The sequence below is a fragment of the Gopherus flavomarginatus genome, chromosome 19, assembly GCF_025201925.1.
Source record: "Gopherus flavomarginatus isolate rGopFla2 chromosome 19, rGopFla2.mat.asm, whole genome shotgun sequence".
Taxonomy (NCBI): Eukaryota; Metazoa; Chordata; order Testudines; family Testudinidae; genus Gopherus; species Gopherus flavomarginatus.
In genome coordinates this window covers 25514965-25542851 of record NC_066635.1, presented here as the reverse complement: position 1 = coordinate 25542851, position 27887 = coordinate 25514965, and the positions used below count along the sequence as shown (strand labels likewise).

The 27887-nt window shown below is 41.1% G+C and overlaps 2 protein-coding genes across 7 annotated transcripts in view; both read left to right on the top strand.

Annotated features, from left to right (window-relative positions):
* CRK (CRK proto-oncogene, adaptor protein) overlaps positions 1-19321 on the top strand; it is a 67666-nt gene extending 48345 nt beyond the window's left edge. For 2 of the 5 annotated variants that reach the window (XM_050929520.1, XM_050929518.1), the window contains exon 3: positions 5175-8583. In XM_050929520.1, the coding sequence (XP_050785477.1) occupies positions 5175-5312 (138 nt within the window). In that variant the 3' untranslated portion in view covers positions 5313-8583. Of the gene's footprint in view, positions 1-5174; positions 8584-9273; positions 9395-14400; positions 15059-19165 lie in introns of those variants that run through there. The other 3 variants (XR_007770416.1, XR_007770415.1, XM_050929524.1) reach the window with 3 other exon arrangements.
* A 1417-nt stretch (positions 19322-20738) lies between these two features.
* YWHAE (tyrosine 3-monooxygenase/tryptophan 5-monooxygenase activation protein epsilon) overlaps positions 20739-27887 on the top strand; it is a 74961-nt gene continuing 67812 nt past the window's right edge. For both annotated transcript variants that reach the window (XM_050929302.1, XM_050929303.1), the window contains exon 1: positions 20739-20926. In XM_050929302.1, coding sequence (XP_050785259.1) covers positions 20863-20926 — 64 coding nt within the window. In that variant the 5' untranslated portion in view covers positions 20739-20862. The remainder of the gene's footprint in view (positions 20927-27887) is intronic.

Here is a 27887-nt window from a genome sequence, read left to right as displayed (position 1 = left end):
TGCCAAATATTATTGCTTGGCTAAACTGTTAAATAGCACTAAACTAGCATTTGTAAAGCATGTGCAACCGTGCTGAAGTCTTTGTGCTCAAACCCTACTGCTGATGTATGATATTTTTGGGGGATTTGGGGGTAGGATTTATGACAGTTGCATATAATAAAACTTGGTTATGCCCTTTTTTAAAAAAAGAAGAAGGGCCAAAACAAAATCTAAGAAATCACATACAAAAAATCAGATTAAAACTGTTTAGGTTGCAAAGTCAAGCACTGTTACTAGGAAATGACAGACTTCAGGTTGTCTAGGCAGTGCTGAGGTAATTACTTAGAGTTGTATAGCCTGTTGCACATGGCTCCCAGTTTCACTTGCTCTTAAAAAAGTTGTGCCTTGCATGGTGTCAAGTATCAGAGGGGTAGCCGTGTTAGTCTGGATCTGTAAAAGCAGCAAAGAATCCTGTGGCACCTTATAGACTAACACGTCCAGATCAACAGAACCAGACATGTACCTAGAAGCCTCCTACTGCAAGACAAACCCAAGAAAGAAACCAACAAGACTCCACTGGCCATCACTTACAGTCCCCAGCTAAAACCTCTCCAACGCATCATCAGGGATCTACAACCCATCCTGGACAATGATCCCACACTTTCACAGGCCTTGGGTGGCAGGCCAGTCCTTGCCCACAGGCAACCTGCCAACCTGAAACATATTCTCACCAGTAACTGCACACCGCACCATAGTAACTCTAGCTCAGGAACCAATCCATGCAACAAACCTCGATGCCAACTCTGCCCACATATCTACACCAGCGACACCATCACAGGACCTAACCAGATCAGCCACACCATCACCGGTTCATTCACCTGCACCTCCACCAATGTAATATACGCCATCGTATGTCAGCAATGCCCCTCTGCTATGTACATCGGCCAAACTGGACAGTCGCTACGGAAAAGGATAAACGGACACAAATCAGATATTAGGAATGGCAATATAAAAAAACCTGTAGGAGAACACTTCAACCTCCCTGGCCACTCTACAGCAGACCTTAAGGTGGCCATCCTGCAGCAAAAAAACTTCAGGACCAGACTTCAAAGAGAAACTGCTGAGCTTCAGTTCATCTGCAAATTTGACACCATCAGCTCAGGATTAAACAAAGACTGTGAATGGCTTGCCAATTACAAAACCAGTTTCTCCTCCCTTGGTTTTCACACCTCAACTACTAGAACAGGGCCTCATCCTCCCTGATTGAAGTACCTCATTATCTCTAGCTTGCCTTCATTATCTCTAGCTTGCCTGCACACACACACACACACACACACACACACACACACACACACACACACACACACACACACACACACACACACACACACACACACACACACACACACACACACACACACACACACACACACACACACACACACACACACCCCTCTGCCCCTGGAAATTTCCACTACATGCATCTGACGAAGTGCACGAAAGCTCATGCTCCAAAACGTCTGTTAGTCTATAAGGTGCCACAGGATTCTTTGCTGCTTTTACAGATCCAGACTAACACGGCTACCCCTCTGATAGAGGAGGTCCTCTCTCTCTCTGCCACTGATATCACTGAGACACCTTGGTCAAGGTTGTTTGTCTTTTTCTCTCTGTTTTCCCATCCTGATACTCAGGGTTTTAGAAGATAAATTAATAGGGCTGTCAATTGATCGCAGTTAACTCACGATTAACTAAAAAAAAATTAACTGCAATTTAAAAAATCATGATTAATTGCACTGTTAATAAATTTCAGTTGGTATTCTATTGTTTAACTATTTTGGATGTTTTTCTACATTTTCAAATATATTGATTTCTATTACAACACAGAATACAAAGTGTACAGGGCTCACTTTATATTATTTTTATTACAAATATTTTCCACTGTAAAAAGATAAAACAAAATAAATAGTATTTTTCAATTCACCTTATACAAGTACTGTAGTGCAATCTCTTTACCGTGAAAGTGTAACTTAGAAATGTAGATTTTTTTATTGTTACATAACTGCACGCAAAAACAAAACAATGTAAAACTTAGAGCCTACAAGTCCCCAGTCCTACTTCTTGTTCAGCCAATTGCTAAGACAAACAAGTTTTTTTACATTTACGGGAGATACTGCTGCATGCTTCTTATTTACAATGTCACCTGAAAGTGAGAACAGACATTTGCATGACACTTCCGTAGCTGGAGTTGCAAGGTGTTTACTTGCCATTCATATGTCCCTTCATGCTTTGGCCTCCATTCCAGAGGACATGCTTCCATGCTGATGATGCTTGTTAAAAAAATAATGCATTAATTAAATTTGTGACTGAATTCCTTAGGGGAAAATTGTATGTGTCCTGTTCTGTTTTCCCACATTCTGCCATATATTTCGTGTTATAGCAGTCTCAGATGACGACTCAGCACGTTGTTCATGTTAAGACTACTTTTGCTGCAGATCTGACAAAACACAAAGGTACCAATGTGGGATTTCTAAAGATAGCTACAGTATTCTACTCAAGATTTAAGAATCTCAAGTGCCTTCCAAAATCTGAGAGGGACGAGGTGTGGAGAATGCTTTCAGATGTCTTAAAGGAGCAACACGCCAATGCGGAAACTACAGAACCCGAACCACCAAAAAAGAAAATCAACCTTCTGCTGGTGGCATCTGATTCAGATGATGAAAATGAATAGGTGTCAGTCCACTCTGCTGTGGATGGTTATCAAGCAGAACCTCTCATCAGTATGGAGGCATGTCTTCTGGAATGGTGGTTGAAGCATGAAAGGACATATGAATCTTTAGCGCATCTGGCACATAAATATCTTGCGTTGCCAGCTATAACAATGCCATGCGTAGACCTGTTCTCACTTTCAGGTGACATTGTAAACAAGACATATGCAGCATTATCTCCTGCAAATTGTAACCAAACCTGTTTGTCTGAGCTATTTGCTGAAGTGGGACTGAGTGGACTTGTAGGTTCTAAAGTTTTATGTTGTTTTATTTTTGAATGCAGTTTATTTTTTGTACATAATTCTACATTTGTAAGTTCAACTTCCATGATAGAGATTTCACTACCGTATTTGTATCAGATGCATTGAAATGTACTATTTCTTTTGTTTTTTACAGTGCAAATATTTGTAATAAAAATAAATATAAAGTGAGCACTGTACACTTTGTATTCTGTGTTGTAATTGAAATTAATATATTTGAAAATGTAGAAACATCCAAAAACATTTAAATAAATGGTATTCTATTATTGTTTAACAGTGCAATTGAGATTATTTTTTTAATCACTTGACAGCCCTATTAATTAGTTAATATCTGTACAGTGTTCTGAACATATAAGCTGTTATAACAATTCCAATTACTGTAAAAAATCATCCCTAATTACCAGGACACAAAAAATTAGTGGAGACTTGCAAATTCTTGTCTTTATCTCCCTGTACTTGATTTCTTGTCTGTCAAATGGGAATATTGAGAGAGCAGTTATGAAGATAAATTATTGTTTGTGACACTCAGATATGATAATAAGCACCATATATGAGCCCATGAGTCAATTAATAACAACATATTCAGTGTGGCATTTGGATGATACGCAATAAATAGGACATAGGTCCACATGTAGCAGTCAGACTGGATAATTGTAAAGGTTCCTTCTTGTCTTAAACATCTACCCCATGCTCTGAGAATCATCCATCCAGTGTACTGAATTAGGTGAGTACTGAGGAAAAAATTATGTGCTGGCAATCATTTAATTTAAAAGACTGTCCTAATGTCTATGCACAAGTGAACAGAAATCAAGTTCCACAAGCAGCCTTACATTTGGCGTTACCTGACTCTTGAGGGTTTGACTTTGCAACCAACATTCTTCTAATTATAGATTTTTCTATGTAATCAAGTATCTGCTATATTAATTGATCAGCAGTGTAGGTGTAGCCGTGTCGCTCCCGGGATATTAGAGACACAAAGAACAACTTCTGTTGGTGAGAAAGTCACGCTTTAGAGCTGTTTGAGACTGCAAGTAAGTACTTTTAATAGAAAAGTACCAACATGAACAGTACCAAAACGAGCGTAACAAGGAATCAGATACTTTTCTGCACTATGTGATAACAATTTACTTGTTCTTGTCCTGCAGGTTGGTGAGCTGGTAAAGGTCACAAAGAAGTTGGTTCAATAAAAGATATTATCTCACTCACCTTTTCTCTCTAATATTAATTGAGCAACACTTAAAGTAAAATACTAAGGAAATAACTTGTTCAGAAACTGAACTTTTTAAAGTGTGATTAATTTTGGAATGTGGTAAAATATAGACCTAGAATGTAGTCTGACATTTATACCAACTTACTGTATGACTTTGGGCAAGTCACCTAATAGGTCTCAGTATTTTTCCTGTCTGTCAAATGGGGATAATGCTTGCCATACAACTGATCAAGTCTTAATGTTTGTGAAATGCTTAGTCATATGGAAGATGCTCTAAATGCTGCTGTTCATCACTACTATTACTAACATGTAATACCTTTTAACTTGCTCTCCCAAACCAGAGAATTTCACTACTATACTCTTATAGCTACCATTATCACCTATTTCTGTGCTCAGGGTCTTGCAACACTCCTTTGAGGAATTGTTGACGCTGAGCAGGGCTGTTGTATCTGACCTATTATTTCTTTAAATATTTTGCTCAACCTTTCAGTTGTATTTGAGATGTGTCTCTTTTAAACAGCTGTTATGTTTCCAACATAGTAATGTATTTCCTTTATGCACCTGCAAACTGTCTTCCCTCTTATGTTCAGTTATTGGTCCCACCCAGGAGAAACACAAGCATCTAGTGTTAGTTCAGCCATAATTAATTTACCACAAGAGAAGGGCTTCTTTGTCAAGCCACAAGAACACACTGAAAGAGACTGGTGCAGGGTTGCAGACTCTATACTGTAGGTAGTCTTCTATCCACACATTGCTGCATTTCTCTCTCTGCTCTTCTGCTTTCTTCCAGAGTTTAATAATTTGGATTAGGCTGTTCTACCAAAGACAGACTATTTGAGACAGCAAGTAAGCATTTTTAATTGAAGAGTACAAGTGTAAACATTAACAAAATGAGGTTAACAAGGAATTAAATACTCTTCTGCACTATGTAATAACCATTTACTTGTTCCTGTCCTGCAGGTCGGTGAGCTGGTCAAGGTCACAAAGATTAATGTGAGTGGTCAATGGGAAGGAGAGTGTAATGGTAAACGTGGTCACTTTCCATTCACGCATGTCCGCCTGCTGGACCAACAGAATCCTGATGAGGACTTCAGCTGAGTGTGGCTCAACAGTTTTGCTTACAGATGGGAACAGTCTGTCTGTGTTTCACTGCAGCTGCCATTTAGACTGTGATCCTACAGATGTCGAAAGGAGTATTGCTTATACAAGCATTCTGATACCTGCAGCCCCCTGGGACTGAACACCACCTTTCCTTAACCAAGACTCGTGTTATTCAGGGTACGAAACTAGATAACCTGTGTGTCAAGTGGCAGAACTAGTACATGACTGTAGGTTGTAATGCCTGCATATGTTCATGTGCAGAGCATACCGTACCTTACCTGCAGCAGCAGGTGGAGAAAGCAGCAATACATCTGTTGATTAGAGTTTTTAGGTTTCTCCAGTCTCATTGCTTATGTTACTGCTTCCACGGGCAATGCAAATCAACCTTAGAAAATTCAACATATGGGTAGGAATTTCACAAACAGTTAATTCTGGAGCTTTTGCCTTTGTTTTCGTTCTAACTTTCTTTGCCCTAACAAGTCTACATAATGTTTTGCACCATGCAAATAATCTTTTTAGATGTAGAATATACATTGGGATAGCTTTATGACTTACAGATATCTAACACTTCAATAGTAAATAAGAAATCAAATTCTCCTCCATGTCTTCAGATGAGTTTGAGGACACTAGAGATTGGTTTCTTCAGTACTGTTGCTTCAAACTTTGCTAGTAGCTAATTTAACTTCAAGTTGAGATGTTATATTAACACATCCTGATATTTTTTACCCACAAATACGTGTTTTAAGGAATTGTAGACCCCCATATCAGTGCTGACAAATGTGTGCATAGCACTTTTTTTTCATTAATTCATAGCTTCAAGGTAGTATTTGATTCATAAGTGTAATAAAATATGCAGCATTGCTCTGAAAAAGTGACATAGAGCACATTAGCCAGTTGTAAAAGAGAAAATTAAATTACATTGGGACAGTTTCATAACTCCTTTATCCTTAGTGAATAATCTTAGTCATTGGCTAGAGTAAATCAGTGTCAAATATCTTGAACTAACAAAACTAAACATTACCTTTATTTTAAAATAACTTTTGGGACTGCTCTGCTTGTTTCCATCTGTAAAGCATTTGATAGTGAATTCATGAGAAGATTTTATTTGTAATAAACTAATAGAAATACTTGTGTGCTTTTGGACTGATTATAAAAAGGCATAATAGAGTATACTACTTCATAGCAAATGATAAAAATCAGTGCATTGGCTAGGTTATATTATGCACTACTTGAATGTTCAACTTTTTCTACTAATCCTTATCTGATTTTCTTTAACATTAAAATCAGAATGGATACAGTAAGGTTTGTAAATTAAAACAGTGATGTAACTATCCCTTGACTGTATCTTAAATTCAGTTCTCCAAATACAGCAATCTTGTGACCAATATATTCAAAGTTATTTTGTATCATTTGTGGCTACATTGTAAACAAGATTTTTCTAAATGATATAAAATTGAAACACCTTGGACATGTACAAGTAGCTAAATACCACTAGAATGTCTCTGAACAGTTGTAAATGCTTCAAGGGCTCGTTTCCACCACACAGGCTACTGCTGAGAGGCATGGTTCCCATAAAATAGGATATTATTAAATTTTACCTCAAAACTATTACATACTGGAAACAGTAATACTTTTCCTTTATCAGTTACATAGTTGCTTTATGTTAGAACTAATTGATCAGTATGTCTGTTCAATTTTCAGGTAGTGGGGATAGATTACCATAGAGAAATCCTAACAATGATTTTTTTAAAAAGTAGTACTAAACCCTCTGTAGAAAACTTACAACTCATCTATTTTTGTGCTAATTACTTGACGGACAGAAGTAATTAAGTGACTGCATTTCTAATCTAATTTGAATTGATACTGTGCTTCTAAGTTAGTGCTGAATGGGCTTAAAAATGCTTAAAGATAAACTAATAATGGGCTGGTAAAATGTTAGTTTCTTTACAGCTAATTCATACTTTTTTCCCGGACCTTGCTACCTAAAGGAATTGAATACTTGATACAAGTAGTCTCTAAATACGATATCTATACATATAGATTAATTGCTGATAGATGCATATATTTTTCTTCACATATCGCAAAAGAAGCATAAATAAAGGAGAGACATGTTCAATATTCTCAGTAAGGCAATACAATTTAGTCAACTTCAGCTGATTCTTCCAATCATAATTAAATCATCCTGCATATCCATAGTCATGTCTACAAGATTCCATTCCCCAACTTTTGTAGGTAAGGTTCCTTTAAGAAAATGTCATTTTGGTATGCAGGTTATTTTTTAATATGGAGGGGATATAAGGAAATTTTAATTGCTAAATAAATGCCCTATACACTCATTTAAACTAAAAATACAAATGTATTATTATGTAGCTGTGTTTTTGTGAAGACCATATAATTGCAAATACTTTACTTTTATTATAGACTTTGACAGAGCAGAAAAACAATCATCCCTACAAAAGTCTTAATACCTGCTGTTATTCTAGAAGCATAAGTTCTTGTGAAACAGATTTTCTCAGCCCCCACTATACTAATTACTAAATTTTCAGATGAAATATGTTTGTTCATCAGATACAGGCCTACAGGATACGACGGCATTTGTACAAGATACTGATTCAACCTATCTCATCAATGTCTTAAAGCAGGATAGATAAAACTAAATAATTCATAAATATGTAGATGGAATCGTCTTGTGGCCTTTGTTCCCTCTTTTGCACACACCCCTACTCTCCAAAAACCCAGACTCATTAGTAAGAATGTTAGAAGTCATACAAGTTTTAGTTGTTTTGTCAGTGTTTGGGTTTATTGTGCATAGGCAGGTGCTAGAACGAGAATACTAATGGTTTCTAGAAATACACCATGAAAAGTAGTACGCTCAACTACACCATGTTCTCCTAGTGCATTTACATGTTATATCACACTAAACGAAGTACAACTTGGCTGCTATGTTTTTTTAATGTATATTTCATTTCTGTAAAACCCAGACTTTTATACTAATATATGACCTGGTTAATCTGTTTCAATTGTATTTGTTAATGCAAATATTTCTAATCATTTGAGTAAAAACACTTCATGTTCTTAATGGTTTGGGGGGAAAGATGCTAAACAAACCAATTTGAAGTAAAAATATATGAACGTGCCATTGTATTATAACACTATACACTTTCTTGACAGTTAAAATCTACTTTTTTATTTTTTGTAGCATGTAATGTATATGTTCATAGTATGTGAAATAAATAAAAAATATATTCAAAAAATTGGGTTGGTATAATTTTGGAGCAGCTGTCTTTGGAAGTTTTTCATTTATTTTCTAATGGTGTAAATATAAATTTGCAAGGGCACAATATGATTGTCTCTACAGTAATGGTTTACTCAATTATGTCCTCACCCAAAAGAGGCTATTAAACATTACATTTGGGAGAAGCTGATAAATGTCAGCTTTGAGTAAACTTAACTAACAAGAAAAGTAATACTTAGGCCTCTGAAAAAATGGTGATTTGATTCATTTAAAAAACCATGAATGTAGTCTTAACTCTTACTGAAAAATATGAATGCTTATTTTCCATGCAGAAATTAAAATCACATACAAAATTTCCCCCATAATAAAAACACTTTTACAATTCTTAGATATAATATTCTAGCAATAATTCTCAGTCTTGCAAATAAATAATTTAGCAATCTGAATAGGATCACTAGGAAAATTCAGACCCTTTAATTTACTTTTAGAAATTGTGAAACAAATATAGGCAGTACAGTGTAGTCCTTGGTTTTTTGCATATTAAATCTAATTCTACCTTGGTCTCATGCTTTCATCTTCAGACTTTTAAAACTATCAAAATTGTATGGGGAATCTGGGTAAAGGTCAATGGCGGATTATGGGAGAAGTTTTAGCTGAATGTTTCTACTAGAATGATTGTCAATTAAACAAATTTTACAATATTCACATTTAAATTATTTTTAGGTGTCACAGTTAAAACCTCAGAGATTAATGGGCAGTCTTGTACCTATGAGCTCCTGAACACAATGCATCATCCTGAGACCATGAGTCTGCACACAGTTTCAAGATTATTTTCACAGCCACGGTGATTAGTGAGAGAAATTTTTCTTAATTAAATTTTAAAGTCTACAAGCTAAGTTTGTGGGAATTTCTGTGGCCATATAGTTCATAGTGGGCATCCACTGTTCTGGAGAGTGTACTCATGGGTTAGATGTGGCCATTCCATCATAATCACTAATGAGCCGTGGACCATCTAGCTAATAGATCTAGGCTTTGGGTCCCATTAAGAAAGTCTTAGTGTTCATTTTATTTTTTAAAAGGTGTGTGTTTAGCAAAGGTAGCCTTAAAAGTACAAACTGATGCAAACAGAATGAAACAATTAAAAGCACAGCTCTGGCCTCCTGCTGCAGCATGAGAGTGGGAGGACAGAAAATAGATACTCCCCATTGCCACCACCATACATACTTTATGTAAAACAAGTATCAGAGAGGTAGCCGTGTTAGTCTGGATCTGTAAAAGCAGCAAAGAATCCTGTGGCACCTTATAGACTAACAGACGTTTTGGAGCATGAGCTTTCGTGGGTGAATACCCACTTCGTCAGATGCATGTAGTGGAAATTTCCAGGGGCAGGTTATATATGCAGGCAAGCTAGAGATAATGAGGTACTTCAATCAAGAAGGATGAGGCCCTGTTCTAGTAGTTGAGGTGTGAAAACCAAGGGAGGAGAAACTGGTTTTGTAATTGGCAAGCCATTCACAGTCTTTGTTTAATCCTGAGCTGATGGTGTCAAATTTGCAGATGAACTGAAGCTCAACAGTTTCTCTTTGAAGTCTGGTCCTGAAGTTTTTTTGCTGCAGGATGGCCACCTTAAGGTCTGCTATAGTGTGGCCAGGGAGGTTGAAGTGTTCTCCTACAGGTTTTTGTATATTGCCATTCCTAATATCTGATTTGTGTCCGTTTATCCTTTTCCGTAGCGACTGTCCAGTTTGGCCGATGTACATAGCAGAGGGGCATTGCTGGCATACGATGGCGTATATTACATTGGTGGACGTGCAGGTGAATGAACCGGTGATGGTGTGGCTGATCTGGTTAGGTGCTGTGATGGTGTCGCTGGTGTAGATATGTGGGCAGAGTTGGCATCGAGGTTTGTTGCATGGATTGGTTCCTGAGCTAGAGTTACTATGGTGCGGTGTGCAGTCACTGGTGAGAATATGTTTCAGGTTGGCAGGTTGCATGTGGGCGAGGACTGGCCTGCCACGCAAGGCCTGTGAAGATGTGGGATCATTATCCAGGATGGGTTGTAGATCCCTGATGATGTGTTGGAGAGGTTTTAGCTGGGGACTGTAAGTGATGGCCAGTGGAGTCCTGTTGGTTTCTTTCTTGGGTTTGTCTTGCAGTAGGAGGCTTCTGGGTACACCTCTGTCTCTGTTGATCTGTTTCCTTATTTCCTCGTGCGGTTATTGTAGTTTTGAGAATGCTTAGTGGAGATTTTGTAGAGCTTGGTCTCTGTCTGAGGGGTTAGAGCAGATGCGGTTGTACCTCAGTGCTTGGCTGTAGACAATGGATCGTGTGATGTGCCCGGGATGGAAGCTGGAGGCATGAAGGTAGGCATAGCGGTCGGTAGGTTTTCGGTATAGGGTAGTGTTAATGTGACCATCATTTATTTGCACCGTGGTGTCTAGGAAGTGGACCTCCCGTGTAGATTGGTCCAGGCTGAGGTTGATGCTGGGGTGGAAGCTGTTGAAATCGTGGTGGAATTTTTCCAAAATCTCCTTCCCATGGGTCCAGATGATGAAGATGTCATCAATGTAGCGTAGGTAGAGAAGGGGCGTGAGTGGACGAGAGCTGAGGAAGCGTTGTTCCAGGTCAGCCATAAAAATACTGGCATACTGTGGGGCCATGCGGGTGCCCATAGCGGTGCCACTGATCTGGACATATATATTGTCATCAAATTTGAAATAGTTGTGTGTGAGGATAAAGGCACAGAGCTCAGCAGCCAGTTGTGCTGTGGCATCATCAGGGATTCTGTTCCTGACAGCTTGTATTCCATCTGTGTGTGGGATGTTCGTGTAGAGAGCCTCTACATCCATGGTGGCTAGGATGGTGTTTTCTGGAAGGTCACCAATGCATTGTAGTTTCCTCAGGAAATCAGTGGTGTCACGGAGATATAGCTGGGAGTGCTGGTGGCATAGGGTCTGAGTAGAGAGTCCACATATCCAGACAGTCCTTCAGTGAGAGTGCCAATGCCCGAGATGATGGGGCGCCCAGGATTTCCGGGTTTGTGGATCTTGGGTAGTAGATAGAATAACTCTGGTCGGGGCTCTAATGGTATGTTGATTTGTTCCGGTGTTAGTGTAGGGAGTGTCCTGAGTAGATGTTGCAGTTTCTTAGTGTCAGTGGGATCTGAGGGAAGTGGCCTGTAGAATTTGGTGTTGGGGAGTTGTCTGGCAGCCTCCTTTTGGTAGTCAGACCTGTTCATGATGACAACAGCACCTCCTTTATCAGCCTCTTTGATAATGTCTGGGTAGTTTCTGAGGCTGTGGATGACATTGCGTTCTGCATGACTTAGGTTTTGAGGCAAGCGATGATGTTTTTCCACAATTTCTGCCTGTGCACATCGGCGGAAGCATTCAACGTAGAGGTCCAGACTGTCATTTCGACCCTCAGGGGGGAGTCCATGTGGAGGAGTTCTTCTTGTGCTGTTGGTGGGAGGGTACCTGTGTATCAGTGCGCTGTTCAGTGTTGTCCTGAAAGTATTCTTTGAAACCAACAGGACTCCACTGGCCATCACATACAGTCCCCAGCTAAAACCTCTCCAACGCATCATCAGGGATCTACAACCCATCCTGGACAATGATCCCACACTTTCACAGGCCTTGGGTGGCAGGCCAGTCCTCGCCCACATGCAACCTGCCAACCTGAAACATATTCTCACCAGTGACTGCACACCGCACCATAATAACTCTAGCTCAGGAACCAATCCATGCAACAAACCTCGATGCCAACTCTGCCCACATATCTACACCAGCGACACCATCACAGAACCTAACCAGATCAGCCACACCATCACCGGTTCATTCACCTGCACGTCCACCAATGTAATATACGCCATCGTATGCCAGCAATGCCCCTCTGCTATGTACATCGGCCAAACTGGACAGTCGCTACGGAAAAGGATAAACGGACACAAATCAGACATTAGGAATGGCAATATACAAAAATCTGTAGGAGAACACTTCAACCTCCCTGGCCACACTATAGCAGACCTTAAGGTGGCCATCCTGCAGCAAAAGAACTTCAGGACCAGACTTCAAAGAGAAACTGTTGAGCTTCAGTTCATCTGCAAATTTGACACCATCAGCTCAGGATTAAACAAAGACTGTGAATGGCTTGCCAATTACAAAACCAGTTTCTCCTCCCTTGGTTTTCACACCTCAACTACTAGAACAGGGCCTCATCCTTCCTGATTGAAGTACCTCATTATCTCTAGCTTGCCTGCATATATATATACCTGCCCCTGGAAATTTCCACTACATGCATCTGACGAAGTGGGTATTCACCCACGAAAGCTCATGCTCCAAAAAACATCTGTTAGTCTATAATGTGCCACAGGATTCTTTGCTGCTTTTATGTAAAACAAGTCAGTTTAGTTTGGGGGGGTATACTAAAGAATCATTTTACTAATCTTTCTATCCCTCGAATCCTTCGTCTAGCCCTGTATATGGCAATGTGACAAGGCATGGGCACAAACTGGCTATATTTGAGGGGAGGTGGCAGAAAACTTCCCCTCTCCCCCCCCCCAATGTATGCCTATGGCTACTGTTTGATATTTTCAACCCTCTGAGTATAGTCATTTATTACCACACCACTGTTGCATGGAGAGCTTTCCAACCAGTGCCTCTGGAGCAGTGGTGGGCAACCTGCGGCTCCTCAGGATAATGCGCTGGAGGCCACGAGACAGTTTGTTTACATTGACCATCCGCAGGCACAGCCACCTGTAGCTCCCAGGGGCTGCAGTTCGCCATTCCCAGAGAATGGGAGCTGTGGGAAGCGGCGCGAGCTGCACTGGTCGCTGCTTCCTGCAGCTCCCATTGGCTGGGAACGGCAAGCTGCAGCCACTGAGACTTGCAGGCACCCGTGCCTACCGTCAGTGTAAACAAACTCTCTCACAGCCTGCATTACCCTGGTGGGCTGCAGGATGCCCACCACTTCTCTGAGTGTATATGGAGGACATACCAAATATTACCCACAAATACATCCACCCCTCCACCAAGTACTTCCAGAAGTGCGCAAAGAATGGCATCACTAATGTTGTATACAGTAGTAATAAGCCATTCCTGATTCTTCTTCTTATTCCCTTGCTTATACATCTAAGGACAATATTTGTTCTCTTCACCTCCACGTCACACAGAAAGCTTATGTTCAGCTGGTTTATAAGTCCTTTTCTGAATCAATAGGTTCCAATATATGGTCCTTTATCCTGTAAGTGTGACCTACACTCTTGGTTTCTAGATGCTCTAGCATCTAGCTAAAGTAAAATGCATATTGTTGAAGGGAGTCCACCCCACTATTGTAATTACAGATCTTGCATGGAAGCTTCACTGAGAAATGTGTGCACATTAATGGCTCTTCTCAAAATGCTCCTGAATTTAGGGAAATATTAGCCCTTTTTTTCAAATGGGGAAACTGAGGCACAAAATCTAACTTGTCTACAGTTACCTAGGAAGCCTAGGGCAGAACAAAAAACACAGTCCAGATCTCAAATACCAGTCTAGTATCTTAACCACAAAACCAAGTGAGAGACAAACTTAAGCTCCATATATTTAAGCTTACAAAAAAGGTTAAGAGGGAACTTGATTACAGACTATAAATACTTACCTGGGGAGCAGATTTCTGATAGCAGAGGGCAGGGCTCTTTAATCTAGCAAACAAAGGCATAACAAGATCCAGTGGCTTGAAGGTGAAGATTGATAAATTCAGAATGGAAATAAAACACAATTTTTAAAGAGTACTTAATGAGGAATGTAGTAGCATATATCACTTGAAATCCTTAAGCCAGAATTTGATGTCTTTCTAAAACATATCCTGTAGGTCAACCAGAAGCTATGGGCTTGATGCAGGATTTGTTGGTTGAAATTCTCTGACATGACGACTGGCAGATTAAGGTAATGGTCTTTTCTGGTCTTTAAATTGCTGAAAGGGCCCTCTCAGCCCACCACCTAAGGGATCTGATGCCAACCCCTATAACTACAAACTGCAGGAGTATTTACTTATTGCTGCCTGTGAGAAGCAGCTACCAAGCAGGCTGAACTGGAGAGGAAAGTGGTGAAAAGATTGATCAATATGGGAAGGAGAAGAGTGGAACTAGGGTTTGTTTGTTTATGGGAGAGGAAGAGTATCTTACCCAGGGCGTGTTTTGTGTATCAACAACTGCAGTAGAATATTTTAAGAGAGTCCCTTGTTTAAAAATGTTGCAAGCATATCCTAGGGCAGTGATTCTCAGCCGGGGTACACATACCCCTGGGATTATGCAGAGGTCTTCCAGGGGGTACATCAACTCATCTAGATATTTCCCTAGTTTTACAATAGGCTACATAAAAAGCACTAGCAAAGTCAGTACAAACTGAAATTTCACACAATGACTTGTTTATACTGCTCTATATACACTATACTCTGAAATGTAAACATAATATTTTTATTCCAATTGATTTATTTTATAATTGTATGGCAAAAATGATAAAATAAAGCAATTTTTCAGTTAACAGTGTGCTGTGACACTTTTGTATTTTTATGTCTGATTTTGTAAGTTAGTCATTTTTAAGTTAAGTGAAACTTGGGAGTACACAAGACAAATCAGACTCCTGAAAGAGGTACAGAAGGGAGTCTAATTTTTTTCCCCTTCCTCTTGATTTTTGCCTCCATCTGCTGGACTACAGCAGCACTGCATTCCTGATTCTCTACCTCCATCTAATAATAATAATTAATAATAATGACGGAAGCTCACTGTTCTCCATAATAGATAGCTTGTGAGTATGATAATGTATTTCACAAATGGCCGGGGACTTCAAATTAACTGGATAGTCAGTAACTGAAAACTGGTGACTTTTCCTGTTAGGACAGACTAAGGATTCTGTGTGCGAAGTCTGCGTCCCTTCCAGCTCCTTCACCAGGAATGTCAGTGTCCCCTGCTACTTACTCACACCACCACTGTTTTCCTTTAGCAGTGGAGAAAACCAGGCTAGTCCATACCACAAACTCATCTGAGCAAGCAAATATCCAAATATGTGGAAGCCTCAGCAAAAAGTTCAGCCTACATTTCTTTGCTACCAGCACTCTCTGCCTTTATATCAGCATGATGGGATGATCCATATGAATGCAAAATAAAAAAATCAATAGTTATAACCTATTTAAGAATGATGCAATGAGCATATAGGGATGGGGGGAGTGGCAGTATGTTAAAAATATTACCTATTTCTGCATCACTACAAGATGAAAGCACAAGATATGGTACTACTTGGTGTCTTTTACAGACCACCAAATCACATGTGGAACCAGGATGACCAGCTCCTTAATCACCTATCTATAACGACTAACAAGTACTAAAAAAAAAGCTCAGTAACCATAGGGGATTCCACGGGGGTCTCATGCAGCCAGTACTAAAACAGCCTAAGAATTTTGAAAAGTTAGTGGTAGCTTTATATATATAAACATAATGGCCCTACTGCGTCAGACCAAAGGTCCATGTTGCCCAGTATCCTGTTTTCCGACAGCAGCCAGTGCCATTGCCCCAGAAGGAATGAACAGAACGTAATCATCAAGTGATCCATCCCCTGTCGCTCATTCCCAGCTTCTGGCAAACAGAGGCTAGGGACACCATTCCTGCCCATCCTGGCTAATAACCATTGATGGATCTATCCTCCATGAATGTATCTAGTTATTTTATTAACCCTGTTATGATCTTGGCCTTCACACTATCCTCTGGCAAGGAGTTCCACAGGTTGACTGTGCGTTGTGTGAAGAAATACTTCCCTTTATTTGTTTTAAACCTGCTGCCTATTAATTTCATTTGGTGACAGCGTGTGTGTGTGTGTGTGTGTGTGTGTGTGTGTGTGTGTGAATAAATACACACACACAGTGGTTTGAAAGGCCAGTTGCAAAAAGCTCAAAACAATTATGATACAAATCAGCTGAGTGAGAGAATTTAAAATTTTTTTTGATAATTGATAATCATTTATTAATATTTTACTAGATGTCTCAGAAGCCACACTCAAGAAAAAAGGCAACACTGGTTACAAAAATAATCTGGTTTAGTGGGGAAGTGACAGCTGCGCACTCTCTCTGTTTAAAACAAATGGAAGAAAGGGAAAGTTGATAGTAATTAATATAAATTAGAAGCTAGGAATTGTAGAAAATGTATAAGGGAAGCAATAGCCAGCAGAGTTACAGACAATAAGGAGTATTTTAAAGTATATTAAGAACAGAAAGACTCCTAACAATAGTATTGGTCCATTACTAGATGAAAAATGGTAGAATTGTCAATAATGCACAAAAGGCGGAAGTGTTCAATATATATTTGTTCTATATGTGTTGGAAAAAAATGATATAGCCATATCATAAAATGAGAATTAAACATTTTCCATTCCAGCAGTAACTCAGGAGGATGTTAAAAAGCAGCTACTAAAGCTAGACATTTTAAAATCATCAGGTCTAACTTGTATCCAACAGTTTTAAAAGATCTGACTGATGAGTTTGCTGGACCATTAATGTTGATTTTCAGTAAGTCTGGGAGCGCCAGGGAAGTTCCAGAAGACTGAAAGAAAGCTCACGTTATGCCAATATTTAAAAGGGTAAACAGAATGCTTAGGTAATTATAGGCCTGTCAGCCTGACATTGCTTCCATGTGAAATAATGATGCAGCAGATGCGGAATTCGGTTAATAAAGACTTAAAGGAAAATCATATAATTTAGGTCAATCAATAATGGATTATGGAAAATAGATCCTGTCGGATGAATTTAATACATATTTTTTTACAAGATTACAATTTGGTTAATTTAGGTAATAGAGTTACTGTAATATACTTAGAGTTCTGTAAGGTACAGTAACTCCTCGCTTAATGTTGTAGTTATGTTCCAGAAAAATGTGACTTTAAGCGAAACAATGTTAAGTGAATCCAATTTCTCCATAAGAATTAATGTAAATGAGGGGGTTAGGTTCCAGGGAATTTTTTTCACCAGACAAAAGACTACACACACACACACACACACACACACACACACAGAGTATAAGTTTTAAACAAACACTTTAATACTGGTACACAGTGATGATGATTGTGAAGCTTGGTTGAGGTGGAGGAGTCAGAGAGTGGGATATTTTCCAGGGAACACCTTACTGCTAAATGATGAACTAGCAACTGGGTTAACTCTCACAGTCTACAAGGCAGCAGGAATGGAGGGAGGGGAGAGAGCATCACAGACAGACAGAAACACACAGGGTGTGTGTGTGAGAGAGATGCACATTTCCCCTTTAAGTACACTGCCATGTTAATTAGATCAGCTTGCTGAGACCACAGCTACTGCTGCTGCCAGCAAGTTCCCTCTGTCCTGAGCCCTGTCGTGTGTCCCCCCTGCTCTGTGGAAGATGGGGTAAGCAGGGTGCAGGAGCAGGGGGGAGAGGGACACCCTGGCAGTCTTCCTCTTCCACCCTCCCGCCTCCCCACAGCAAGCAGGAGTCTTGGGGAAGAGTTCCAAGGCAGAGGTCAGGAGCAGCACATGGCACTGGGGGGAGGGACATCTGCAATTGCTAGTCTGCTGGGCAAATGCTGCACAGGGGAACTTAAGGGAGTGGGGAGCTGATGGGGGGGATGCCGGTCCACCCTGGTTCCAAGCCCCCACCAGCTAGTGCAATGGGCTGCTCTTCCTGCAAGCAGGCGGCTGCCAAATGACATTAGAAGGGAGCATTTCACAATTTTAAACAGGAGTATTCCCTAATTGATCAGCAACGTAACAACGTTAACCAGGACGACTTTAAGTGGGGAGTTACTGTAGTTGACATAAATACCATGTCTAATTCTCATGCCCACAATTCAAGAAGGATGTTGACAAATTGGAGAGAATTCAGAGAAGAACCATGAGAATGATTAAAGCGCTGGAAAACATACTTCCTAGAGAGAAACTAAAAGAGATCAAACCATTTATCTTATAAAAGAAAAGGTGAAGGGGTGATGTGATACAATGTATAAATACCTATATAGTAAACAGAAATTTTATAATAGAGGGCTTTTCAATCTAGCAGAGAAAGGCATAACGAAAACCAATTTCCGAAAGTTTGTTAGATATATTTGGTCTAGAAATTAGGCACAAATTTGTAACAGAATAATTAATCATTAGAACAACTTAGCAACATTTGTGGTGGAATCTCTATCACTAGAAATATTTAAATCAAGATCAGAAATTATTCTAAAAGATATGCTGTGATTCAAACAGAAATTAAGTCAAGGAAGTCCTATTGCCTGTGTTGTGTGAGAAGTCAGACTAGATGATCACAGTGGTCTCTTTTTGCCCTTATAATCTATTAATAAAAACAAAACTGTACATACTTTTCTCATATTATTTCTTCATGGAAACAATTGTTGTAGTTGCCACAGGGATATTAATTACAAATTAGAGGGGAGATGTCCATGAGAAAGTCTTTTAAGATATGGCTATGAAAAAGTAAAAAATGATTGCGATTGCTTGAAATTGATCAGTGCTATAAGTTTCCTTCTCAAAACCTTAGCATTGCCAACACCGAGCATTGAAAAATCATCATCATATTAAAAACAAATAATAAATTTGGAATTTTTTATTTGCATTCTAGGGCTGAAAGCTTATGTGACCCCTGGATCACATTTTCAAGGTTTTCTTCACAACTATGAGGGCAGTCCTATCAGTTTTCATCCTCACAGAAACCCGAATACTTTCAAAATATGAGCTTGGGATCTAAATTTAATTACTTTGCTATATACTAAAAATAATGTAGTGAACAGAGATTCTGGATTATTACAACAATCTGTAATACACTAACCCCCCTTTTTTGTCCTAGGACTCCAAAGATATGAACAGACTACTCTGCTTTCTTTGAATGGTCCCTTACAATATGTGCTAACTACTTATGCAAAACAATTTGTTCCACCTTGCATTTAGCTGTGAAGTGATGCTGGGAGTTTTTTCCCTCAGACCTGAAGAAGAGCTCTATGTAAGCTGCAGGGCCATAACCAGGGTAGGGTAAGCTGGGCACCCATCCAGGCACAAATCTACGGGGGGTGGAAAAATGATGAAAAAAAACTGGAAGGAGGCACAAATATGCTTGCATGCCCCAGGCACTAAAATGCCTAGCTATGCCTCTGGTAAGCTTGAAAACTTGTCTCTCTCACCAGCCATGTCTACATTAGTGAGCTTACAGCGGCACAGCAGAACTGATGCAGAGAACTCTCCCACTGACGTAATTAAACCACCTCCAATGATCGCCAATAGCTTTTTCAGCAGGAGAGCATCTCTGGATGACAAAGCTCTGTCCACACTGGTGTTTCTGTCAGTGTAACTTATCTTACAACACAAGCTATACTGACAAAGGTGCTACTGTAGACATAGCCACTAACAGAAATTGGTCCACTAAAATATATTACTTCACCCACCCTGTCTCTCTAATTGTAAATGAGTAACACAGAGACACATTCCCTGTTGGCCCACAGAGCTCCAGGGCTATGACAAAATGCAACAGGTGAATGATCACACAATGGGTGCGAGGGGACAAGGGAACAGTAAAAATGAGGGTGTTGGCATAAATCAGTAAGTCTCAATGGTCACTGTAGTTACAGGTATGTATCACGTAAACCCACAACCCACTGCCAAGGAATCCTTACCCCTCCTTACCCACCCGCTCAGTGTCAGGGGTCTTTCAGCCCCCCCCACATATCTGGGTGCCACAGGCCCCTGTCCCTCCCATTTCTCATTAGTGCCACAGATCCCCTCACTCGCCATTATCCCTGCCAAGGGCCTTTCATCCACTACATCCTAGTGCAGGGGCCCCTAAACTCCCATGTAACACCTCAGGACCCCCTCTCTCCCTCATTTCCCAGGAGCACCAGAGGCCCCTCATCACCCCCTCCGCCATATATCAGTTCCAGGGGGTCCTCAACCGCTATATCCTAAGAGTGCCAGCAGCCCCTCACCCTCACACCGCCATCACAGTGCCAAGGGCCCTACCCCTCATAGCCCAGCCACAGTTCCCTTCCCGCACGCTTCCGGGGCCTGGCAGCCGCAGGAGACGTGACGTCGCGTTGGCCCTCACCCCTGAGTCTCTCTCCTCCCGCCGGTTGCCAGGGAGCCGCTGTTGCCATGGTGGGTGCGCGATGCGCATGCGTTAGCTGGCGGAAGTACCCGGATATAGCAGGAGGCGGTGCTATCGCCGCCATCTTTGCCAGGAGAACAGTGAGCTGGTAGCGACTGAGCAACCCGGACTCATCAGTCTCCATCCACCCCGTGTAGTCCCCGTCGCCGCCCCGTCTCTTGGACATGGACGATCGGGAGGACCTTGTGTACCAGGCTAAGCTAGCTGAGCAGGCTGAGCGCTATGATGGTGAGAGCTAGGAGGACGGGCGGGCCGGGTAGTGCCGGGGGAAAAGGGAGGGAGCGGCCACAAAATGGCGGCGGCTGGGCAGGGGGGCAGAGGCAGCGGAGGGGGGCACGAACAAAATGGCGACTGAGATTGCCCCGCGGGGTTGGAGGGGCCAGGAGTAAGGGACTAGGGTAGACGGGCGGCCTAGTCCTGGTGGATGGTGTCTCTGCTCGGCTGTGACGGGGGTCGGCGGCGACAATAACGGGGAATAAAATGGTGGCGGGGAAGGGCGAGTCGGGGGGGGTGGGACCCGTCCCACCCGGCTCGATGGAGCCCGACAAAGGGATCCTGTGTCCTTTCTTGTGCTATCACTAGCTCGGGCAGAGGTGGTTCCTCTCACTCGAGCCCTGCCCAGTAGTGGGCCAAAGAGGGCCGGTTCAGAGTGGTTGAGTCCTGTGGAGTGGGGGCCAGGTCACTTCGTCGCAGTTAACGTCCAGGACACCCTCCCATCCCCCGTGATCGGGGTTCCTGGCCCTTGGTAGGCCCTTCTTTACCTTCACCCCTCCTTCCCAGACCTGGCCTTCGAAGGTGCCTCGCCCTTTTTTGCCCACCATAGTTTGGTGATGTGTCTTTTTAAATTGATTTTTTGTTACCCTCTCTACTCCCCCGACATTCGCTTTGGAGTTTATTAAATACAGTGTACTTCTCCCTGCCTGAAGTAAATGTAAATCTTCTTAATCTGTCACCTTATGGTTAAAATTACTTTATTTTAGGGGGGGAAATTCCTAAGTCTTGTGTTTTTTTCTTTAAAGTTCATGGGCTGTGCCGATTTAAATATTTGTAAGGTGTTAAATATCTCTGAGCACTAAGGCTATTCTTCCTGAACCTACACTTAGGTAATATATGCTGTTGGCATCATTTGAAAAATCTGCTTGTCATGCTTTTTTTAAACCCTTGCCTCTCATTTAAAACTAAATTAATTTGTCACCTGTGAGTAAAAATTATCTGAATGTGAAAATAGTGTAAACCTATAGAATACAGGTTTTCTGATCAGTCGGCTCTGTTTCCTTAGTTACTGCTCATAGCTTTCTCAAGTGACAGGACAAAAATTGATCAGGATCTTTCCTACTATTACTGTTGTTCAGAAGGAGGGGCCGTAAAACTGACAAGAACTAGGTCAGGTTCTCTCTGGTGCTACTACTATTAGCAATACATGCAAGCACTGACGGATATATTTGGGGGGACAGGGGAGGACACAAAATGGAGCTGTAAGAAGTGATAAGTCAAGGAAATGTTTACCTTTGGAATAGCCATGAGGTTTGGGGGAGTGTTAGAACAGTGGTTCTCAGGCAGGGCTCTGTGTATCCTTGGGGGTAGCAGAGGTCTTCCAGGGGCTGGATCAACGCATAGATACTTGCCTAGTTTTACGGAAGGTGACATAAAAAGCACGAGTAAAGTCAGTATAAACTAATGTTTCATACACTGACTTGTTTATACTGCTCTATATGCTGTACAGTGAAATGTAAATAAAATATTCAAATTGATTTATTATTGTGTGTAAAAATGAGAATGTAGGAAATTTTTCAGTAATTGTGTGCTTTGACACTTTTTTGTATTTTGATGTCTCAGTTTGTAAGCAAGTAATTTTTAAGTGAGGTGAAACTTGGTGGTTAGTGAGGCAGATCAGAATCCTGAAAGAGGTACAGTAATCTGGAAAGGTTGAGCGCCACTGTGCTAGAGTAATTCAGAATTAAAATTTGTTCTTTCCAGTAAGTAGAGAAGGGTTTAAAAAACATTGTCTATCTTGTAGACAGTGGCTGATACATAAGGCCTAGTTGACAATACTAGGTTACCTGTTATATTTGCAAATCACAGTGTAGATTTAGCATATATTGACAAAAGCACTCTTTGCTGGTAACTACATCAACGCTAGGGCTTTTGCTGGCAACGCTAGGGTTTTTGCTAGGTATGTTAGGGGTGTGATTTTTTTTATTATTTTTTTTTATTTTATTTTCCCTTTCATGATCCTAAACAATCTAGCTATGCTGGGAAAACTTGTGTAGCTCAGGCCCAATTTGGAGCCCCAAGCAGGGTCTGTGAACAGCACCCTGGTAGATATTTCTCCATCCTTCTCAGTGGCTTTTTGAGGTATGCATCTCTGCATGGCATTTTCCCTGGTGGTACATCTTTCCTCTTAGGGCTTGTCTACATCACAAAGTTGCAGCGCTGGTGAGGGGGTTACAGCGCTGCAACTTAGGAGGTGTACACATCTGCAGGGCATCACCAGCGCTGCAACTCCCTGTTTGCAGCGCTGGCTGTACTCCCGTTTTGTCTCAGGTGTAGAGGATCCAGCGCTGGTGATCCAGCGCTGGTAATCAAGTGTAGACACTTACCAGCGCTTTTCTTGACCTCCGTGGAATAAGCAGGTATACCAGCATACCTGAGGAAGCCTCTCCTTCAAGCAGGTCTCTTTCCCTGCGGTTTGCAGGGGGGTCCGGGGAACGCGAGAGCAAACCGTGGGGAAGCTGGTCTCCTTCCCCGGTTTGCTCTCGCGTTCCCCGAACCCCCAGTGCAAGCAGTTCTCCTTCCCTGCGGTTTGCTCTCGCGTTCCCCGAACCCCCAAGCAAGCAGGTCTCCTTCCCTGCGGTTTGCAGGGGGGTTCGGGGAACGCGAGAGCAAACCGCGGGGAAGCTGGTCTCCTTCCCTGCGGTTTGCTCTCGCGTTCCCCGAACCCCCGAGCAAGCAGTTCTCCTTCCCTGCGGTTTGCTCTCGCGTTCCCCGAACCCCTGTGCAAGCAGGTCTCCTTCCCTGCGGTTTGCAGAGGGGTTCGGGGAACACGAGAGCAAACCGCGGGGAAGCTGGTCTCCTTCCCCGGTTTGCTCTCGCGTTCCCCGAACCCCTGTGCAAGCAGGTCTCCTTCCCTGCGGTTTGCAGGGGGGTTCGGGGAACGCGAGAGCAAACTGCGGGGAAGCTGGTCTCCTTCCCCGGTTTGCTCTCGCGTTCCCCGAACCCCCCTTGAAGCCGCCCAACAGCGCTGCAGTGTGGCCACATCTAACACCACTTGCAGCGCTGGTTGCTGTAAGTGTGGCCACTCTGCAGCGCTGGCCCTATACAGCTGTACTAATACAGCTGTAACAACCAGCGCTGCAAAATTGTAGATGTAGACATACCCTGAGTGTCTGGTAACTTTTCAAATTCTGCTATAGGCATTTGCAGTGCAAAGTAACCAGCCCTCCTGATGATTAGAATATTAATTTGTAGAATTTGCCTTTTGGTGAGAAGATTCACCATCTACTTTTTGTGCCTCTGTGAATGTCTGTTCAGGAAAAAGGAAGCAGAACTAGTTAGTTCAAGAGGGGAAGGGTTACGGTATGGCTGGTAATGAGATTTTTCTGTTAATCAGGCTTTGCTAGAATGCAGCATTTGTAGAGTCCAAAGCAGTTTGTTGGAATGGCTTTGTAAAATAAATTAAAGGAAGGATGTGAGGTTAAAATCATTGCTAGAAATGCATTTTTGTATCTGTGCTTACCTTGGCATATTCATTGCGTATGTGGGGAACACATGCACCTGCATTGCGATATCAAGTATTGTGGTGATATCAACAATGCAAAAAGATGATGAAATAAGTAGATAGTCTTTTTGATTTGTCATGAGGACAAATGCAATGACTTCTAAAATATTTAGATCTCTATAGCCCTTTTTATCTATAGATCTTGAAATGTAAATATCTCAAGTTTTACAGATGGCGAAACTGAGGCAAAATGATTTGTACAAGATCACACAGTAGATCAGTGTCAAAGTTGGGAAGAGACCCCAGGTTTCCTGATTCCCAAGTCTTGTGCTCTTTCTACTAAACCATGCTGTCCCCTGGTATTTTTATAAACTGCTTACCAAACAATGCATCTTGTAATGTAAATAGTAAAACACAAGGTGGACCAATCCTTGCATACCTTGGATGCTCTCCCTGGTCTAAAGCTGTTGCCTCAAAGTAAAGAATAACCTACTTGAAGTTTATTGTTTATATAAAACATTGTTTGGGAAACAACTTGTAAATGAGATCTGGCTGACTTAGCCACAATCAAGGTGGATTTATTAAAATCAGAAGTTATAGTTTGTTAAATTTTAATTCATTGTAATAGATACACATCTTGTTCAGGCAATGAGATTGCTTTGTCTAACTTAATGCCGTTTCTTCATTTTACATATTAACTTTGTTTAGTTGTATGTCAAACTGAAGCTTTATTGTGTTACACTAAGACCATTCTTAAATGTTCAATATTGGTTGAACATAAGTGTCCTTTGAAGATAATAAATATTTAAGAATATCACTGAAGCAAAGACCTTAGGAGGATTAAAAAATGAATGGAATATATGGGTAAGAACATCACACAGAGATAATGGGAAGAATTTAAAAAAAAAAAAAAAAAAAAAAGAGGAAGCAATGTAAACTCATGTATTACTATCTAAACCAGCTAGCAAAGACTCAAAAAGTAATAGCAAAAAAAGTTTTGGAGTCTATTACAAGCAGAAAGCCAGCTAAACAACCAATGGGGTCACTGGACAGTGAAGATGATAAAGGAGCACTCGAGGATAATAAGGCCATTGCGGAGAAACCAAATGAATTCTTTGCATCAGTTTTCATGGCTGAGGATGTGAGGGGATTCCCAAACCTGAGCCATCCCTTTAAGTGACAAATCTGAGGAACTGTCCCCGATTGAGATGTCCTTAGAGGGAGTTTTGAAACAAACTGATAAACAGTAATAAGTCAGCAGGACCAGATGCTATTCACCCAAGAGTTCTGAAGGCACTGAGATGTGAAATTGCAGAACTACTAACTATGGTTTGTAACCAATCATTTAAATCAGCTTCTGTACCAAATGACTGTAGGATAGCTAATGTGATGCCAAATTTTTAAAAAGGGCTCCAGAAATGATCCTGGCAATTATAGGCCAGTAAGCCTGACTTGAGTGTTGGGCAAACTGGTTAAAACTAATGTTAAAAAATTATATAGTACACAGGGTGAGAAGAGTGTACATCTGAGTATAGGGCTTAGATTATCCACAAATACAAAGCATGTTTTAAAAGTCATAAGATACATGTAGTGCATAATCAGCAATAACCCAAATTTAGGTGAATAAAATTAACAATACAGTTTAGATATTAGCATCCAACTATTTGAGTACATCACTCATGAAAAGTTTATACAGAGTTGGTTGTGGAAAGCAAAATATATCAATGAGTGAAGGTTGTCCCTCAATAATTGAGAATTTAGGGTAGGCTGTCCATTTAAAAACCTTCAATCAGAACAGAATTATCAGACACACAGATGAACGTAATTTCTTGGGGATGAGTCAGCATGTTTTTTGTAAAGGAGAATCACCTCATCTGCTAGAATTGTTTGAGGGCGTCAACAGGCATGTGGACAAGGGGGATCCAGTGGACATAGTGTACTTAGTTTTTCAGAAAGCCTTTGACAAGGTCCCTCATCAAAGGCTCTTAAGCTGTCATAGGATAGGAGGGAAGGTTCTCTCATGGATTGGTAACTGGTTAAAAGATAAGAAACGAAGGGTAGGAATAAATGGGTCAGTTTTCAGAATAGAGAGAGGTAAATAGTGCTGTCTTCCAGGAGTCTGTCTTGGGACCAGTCCTATTCAACGTATTCATAAATGATCTGGAAAAAGGGATAAACAGTGAGATGGCAGAATTTGCAGATGTTACAAAACTACTCAAGATAGTTAAGTCCCAAGCAGACTGTGAAGAGTTACATAAGGATCTCACAAAACTGGTTGACTGGGCAACAAAATGGCAGATGAAAATCAGTGTTGATAAATGCAAAGTAATGCACGTTGGAAAACATCCCAACTATACATATAAAATGGTGGAGTCTAAATTATCTGTTACCACTGAAGAAAGATCTTGGAGTTATTTTGGAGAGTTCTCTGAAATCATCTACTCAATGTGCAGCATCAGTCAAAAAAGCTAATGATGTTGGGAATCATTAAAGGGAGAGGTAAGACAGAAAATCTCATATTACCTCTACACAAATCTATGGTATGCCACATCTTGAATACTAAGTGCAGATGTAGCTGCCCCATCTCAAAGAAGATATATTGGAATTGGAAAAGGGACAGAAAAGGGCAACAAAAATGATTAGAGGTATGGAACAGCTGCCATATGAGGGCAAAGTAATAAGACTGACTTCAGCTTGGAAAAGAGATGACTAAGGGGGGGATATGATAAGAGGTTTATAAAATCATGATTGATGTGGAGAAAGTCAATAAGGAGGTGTTATTTACTCCTTGTAACAAGTGAATTGAGGGGTTACCAAACAAAATTAATAGGCAGCAGATTTAAAACAACCAAAAGGAAGTTCTTCGCAGAACACAGTCAAGCTGTGGAACTCTTTGCCAGAGGATGTTGTGAAGGCCAAAACTATAACAGTTCAAAAAAGAACTAGATAAGTTCAGAGTGTAGGTCCATCAGTGGTGTCCCTAGCCTCTGTTTGCCAGAAGCTGGGAATGGGTGGTGGGAGTGGGGGTGGATCAGTGCTGATGATTACCTGTTCTGTTCATTCCCTCTGGGGCACCTGATATTGGCCAGCGTTGAAGACATGATACTGGGCTAGATGGACCTTTGGTATGGCCATACTTATGTTGTTGTGTTCTTAATTCCTATTTAAGGGAAGTCAGAAAAATAACTTTCCTTCTTCCCTAATTAGGCAACTTTACTTGTTCCCTAATTCCCTTTTCCGAGATGGCTAGATCAGGGGTTCTTAGCCTTTTTCTTTGTGAGGCCCCCCCTGACATGTTATTAAAAACTCCAAAGCCCACCTGTGCCACGATGACGTTTTTCTGCCTATAAAAGCTAGAGCTGGCATTAGGAGGTAGCAAGCAGGGCTGGTGCCCAGGACCCCACACCACAGGAGGCCTTGCAAAGCTAAATTGCCCAGGTTTCAATTTCAGCCCAAGGTGGCAGGGTTCAG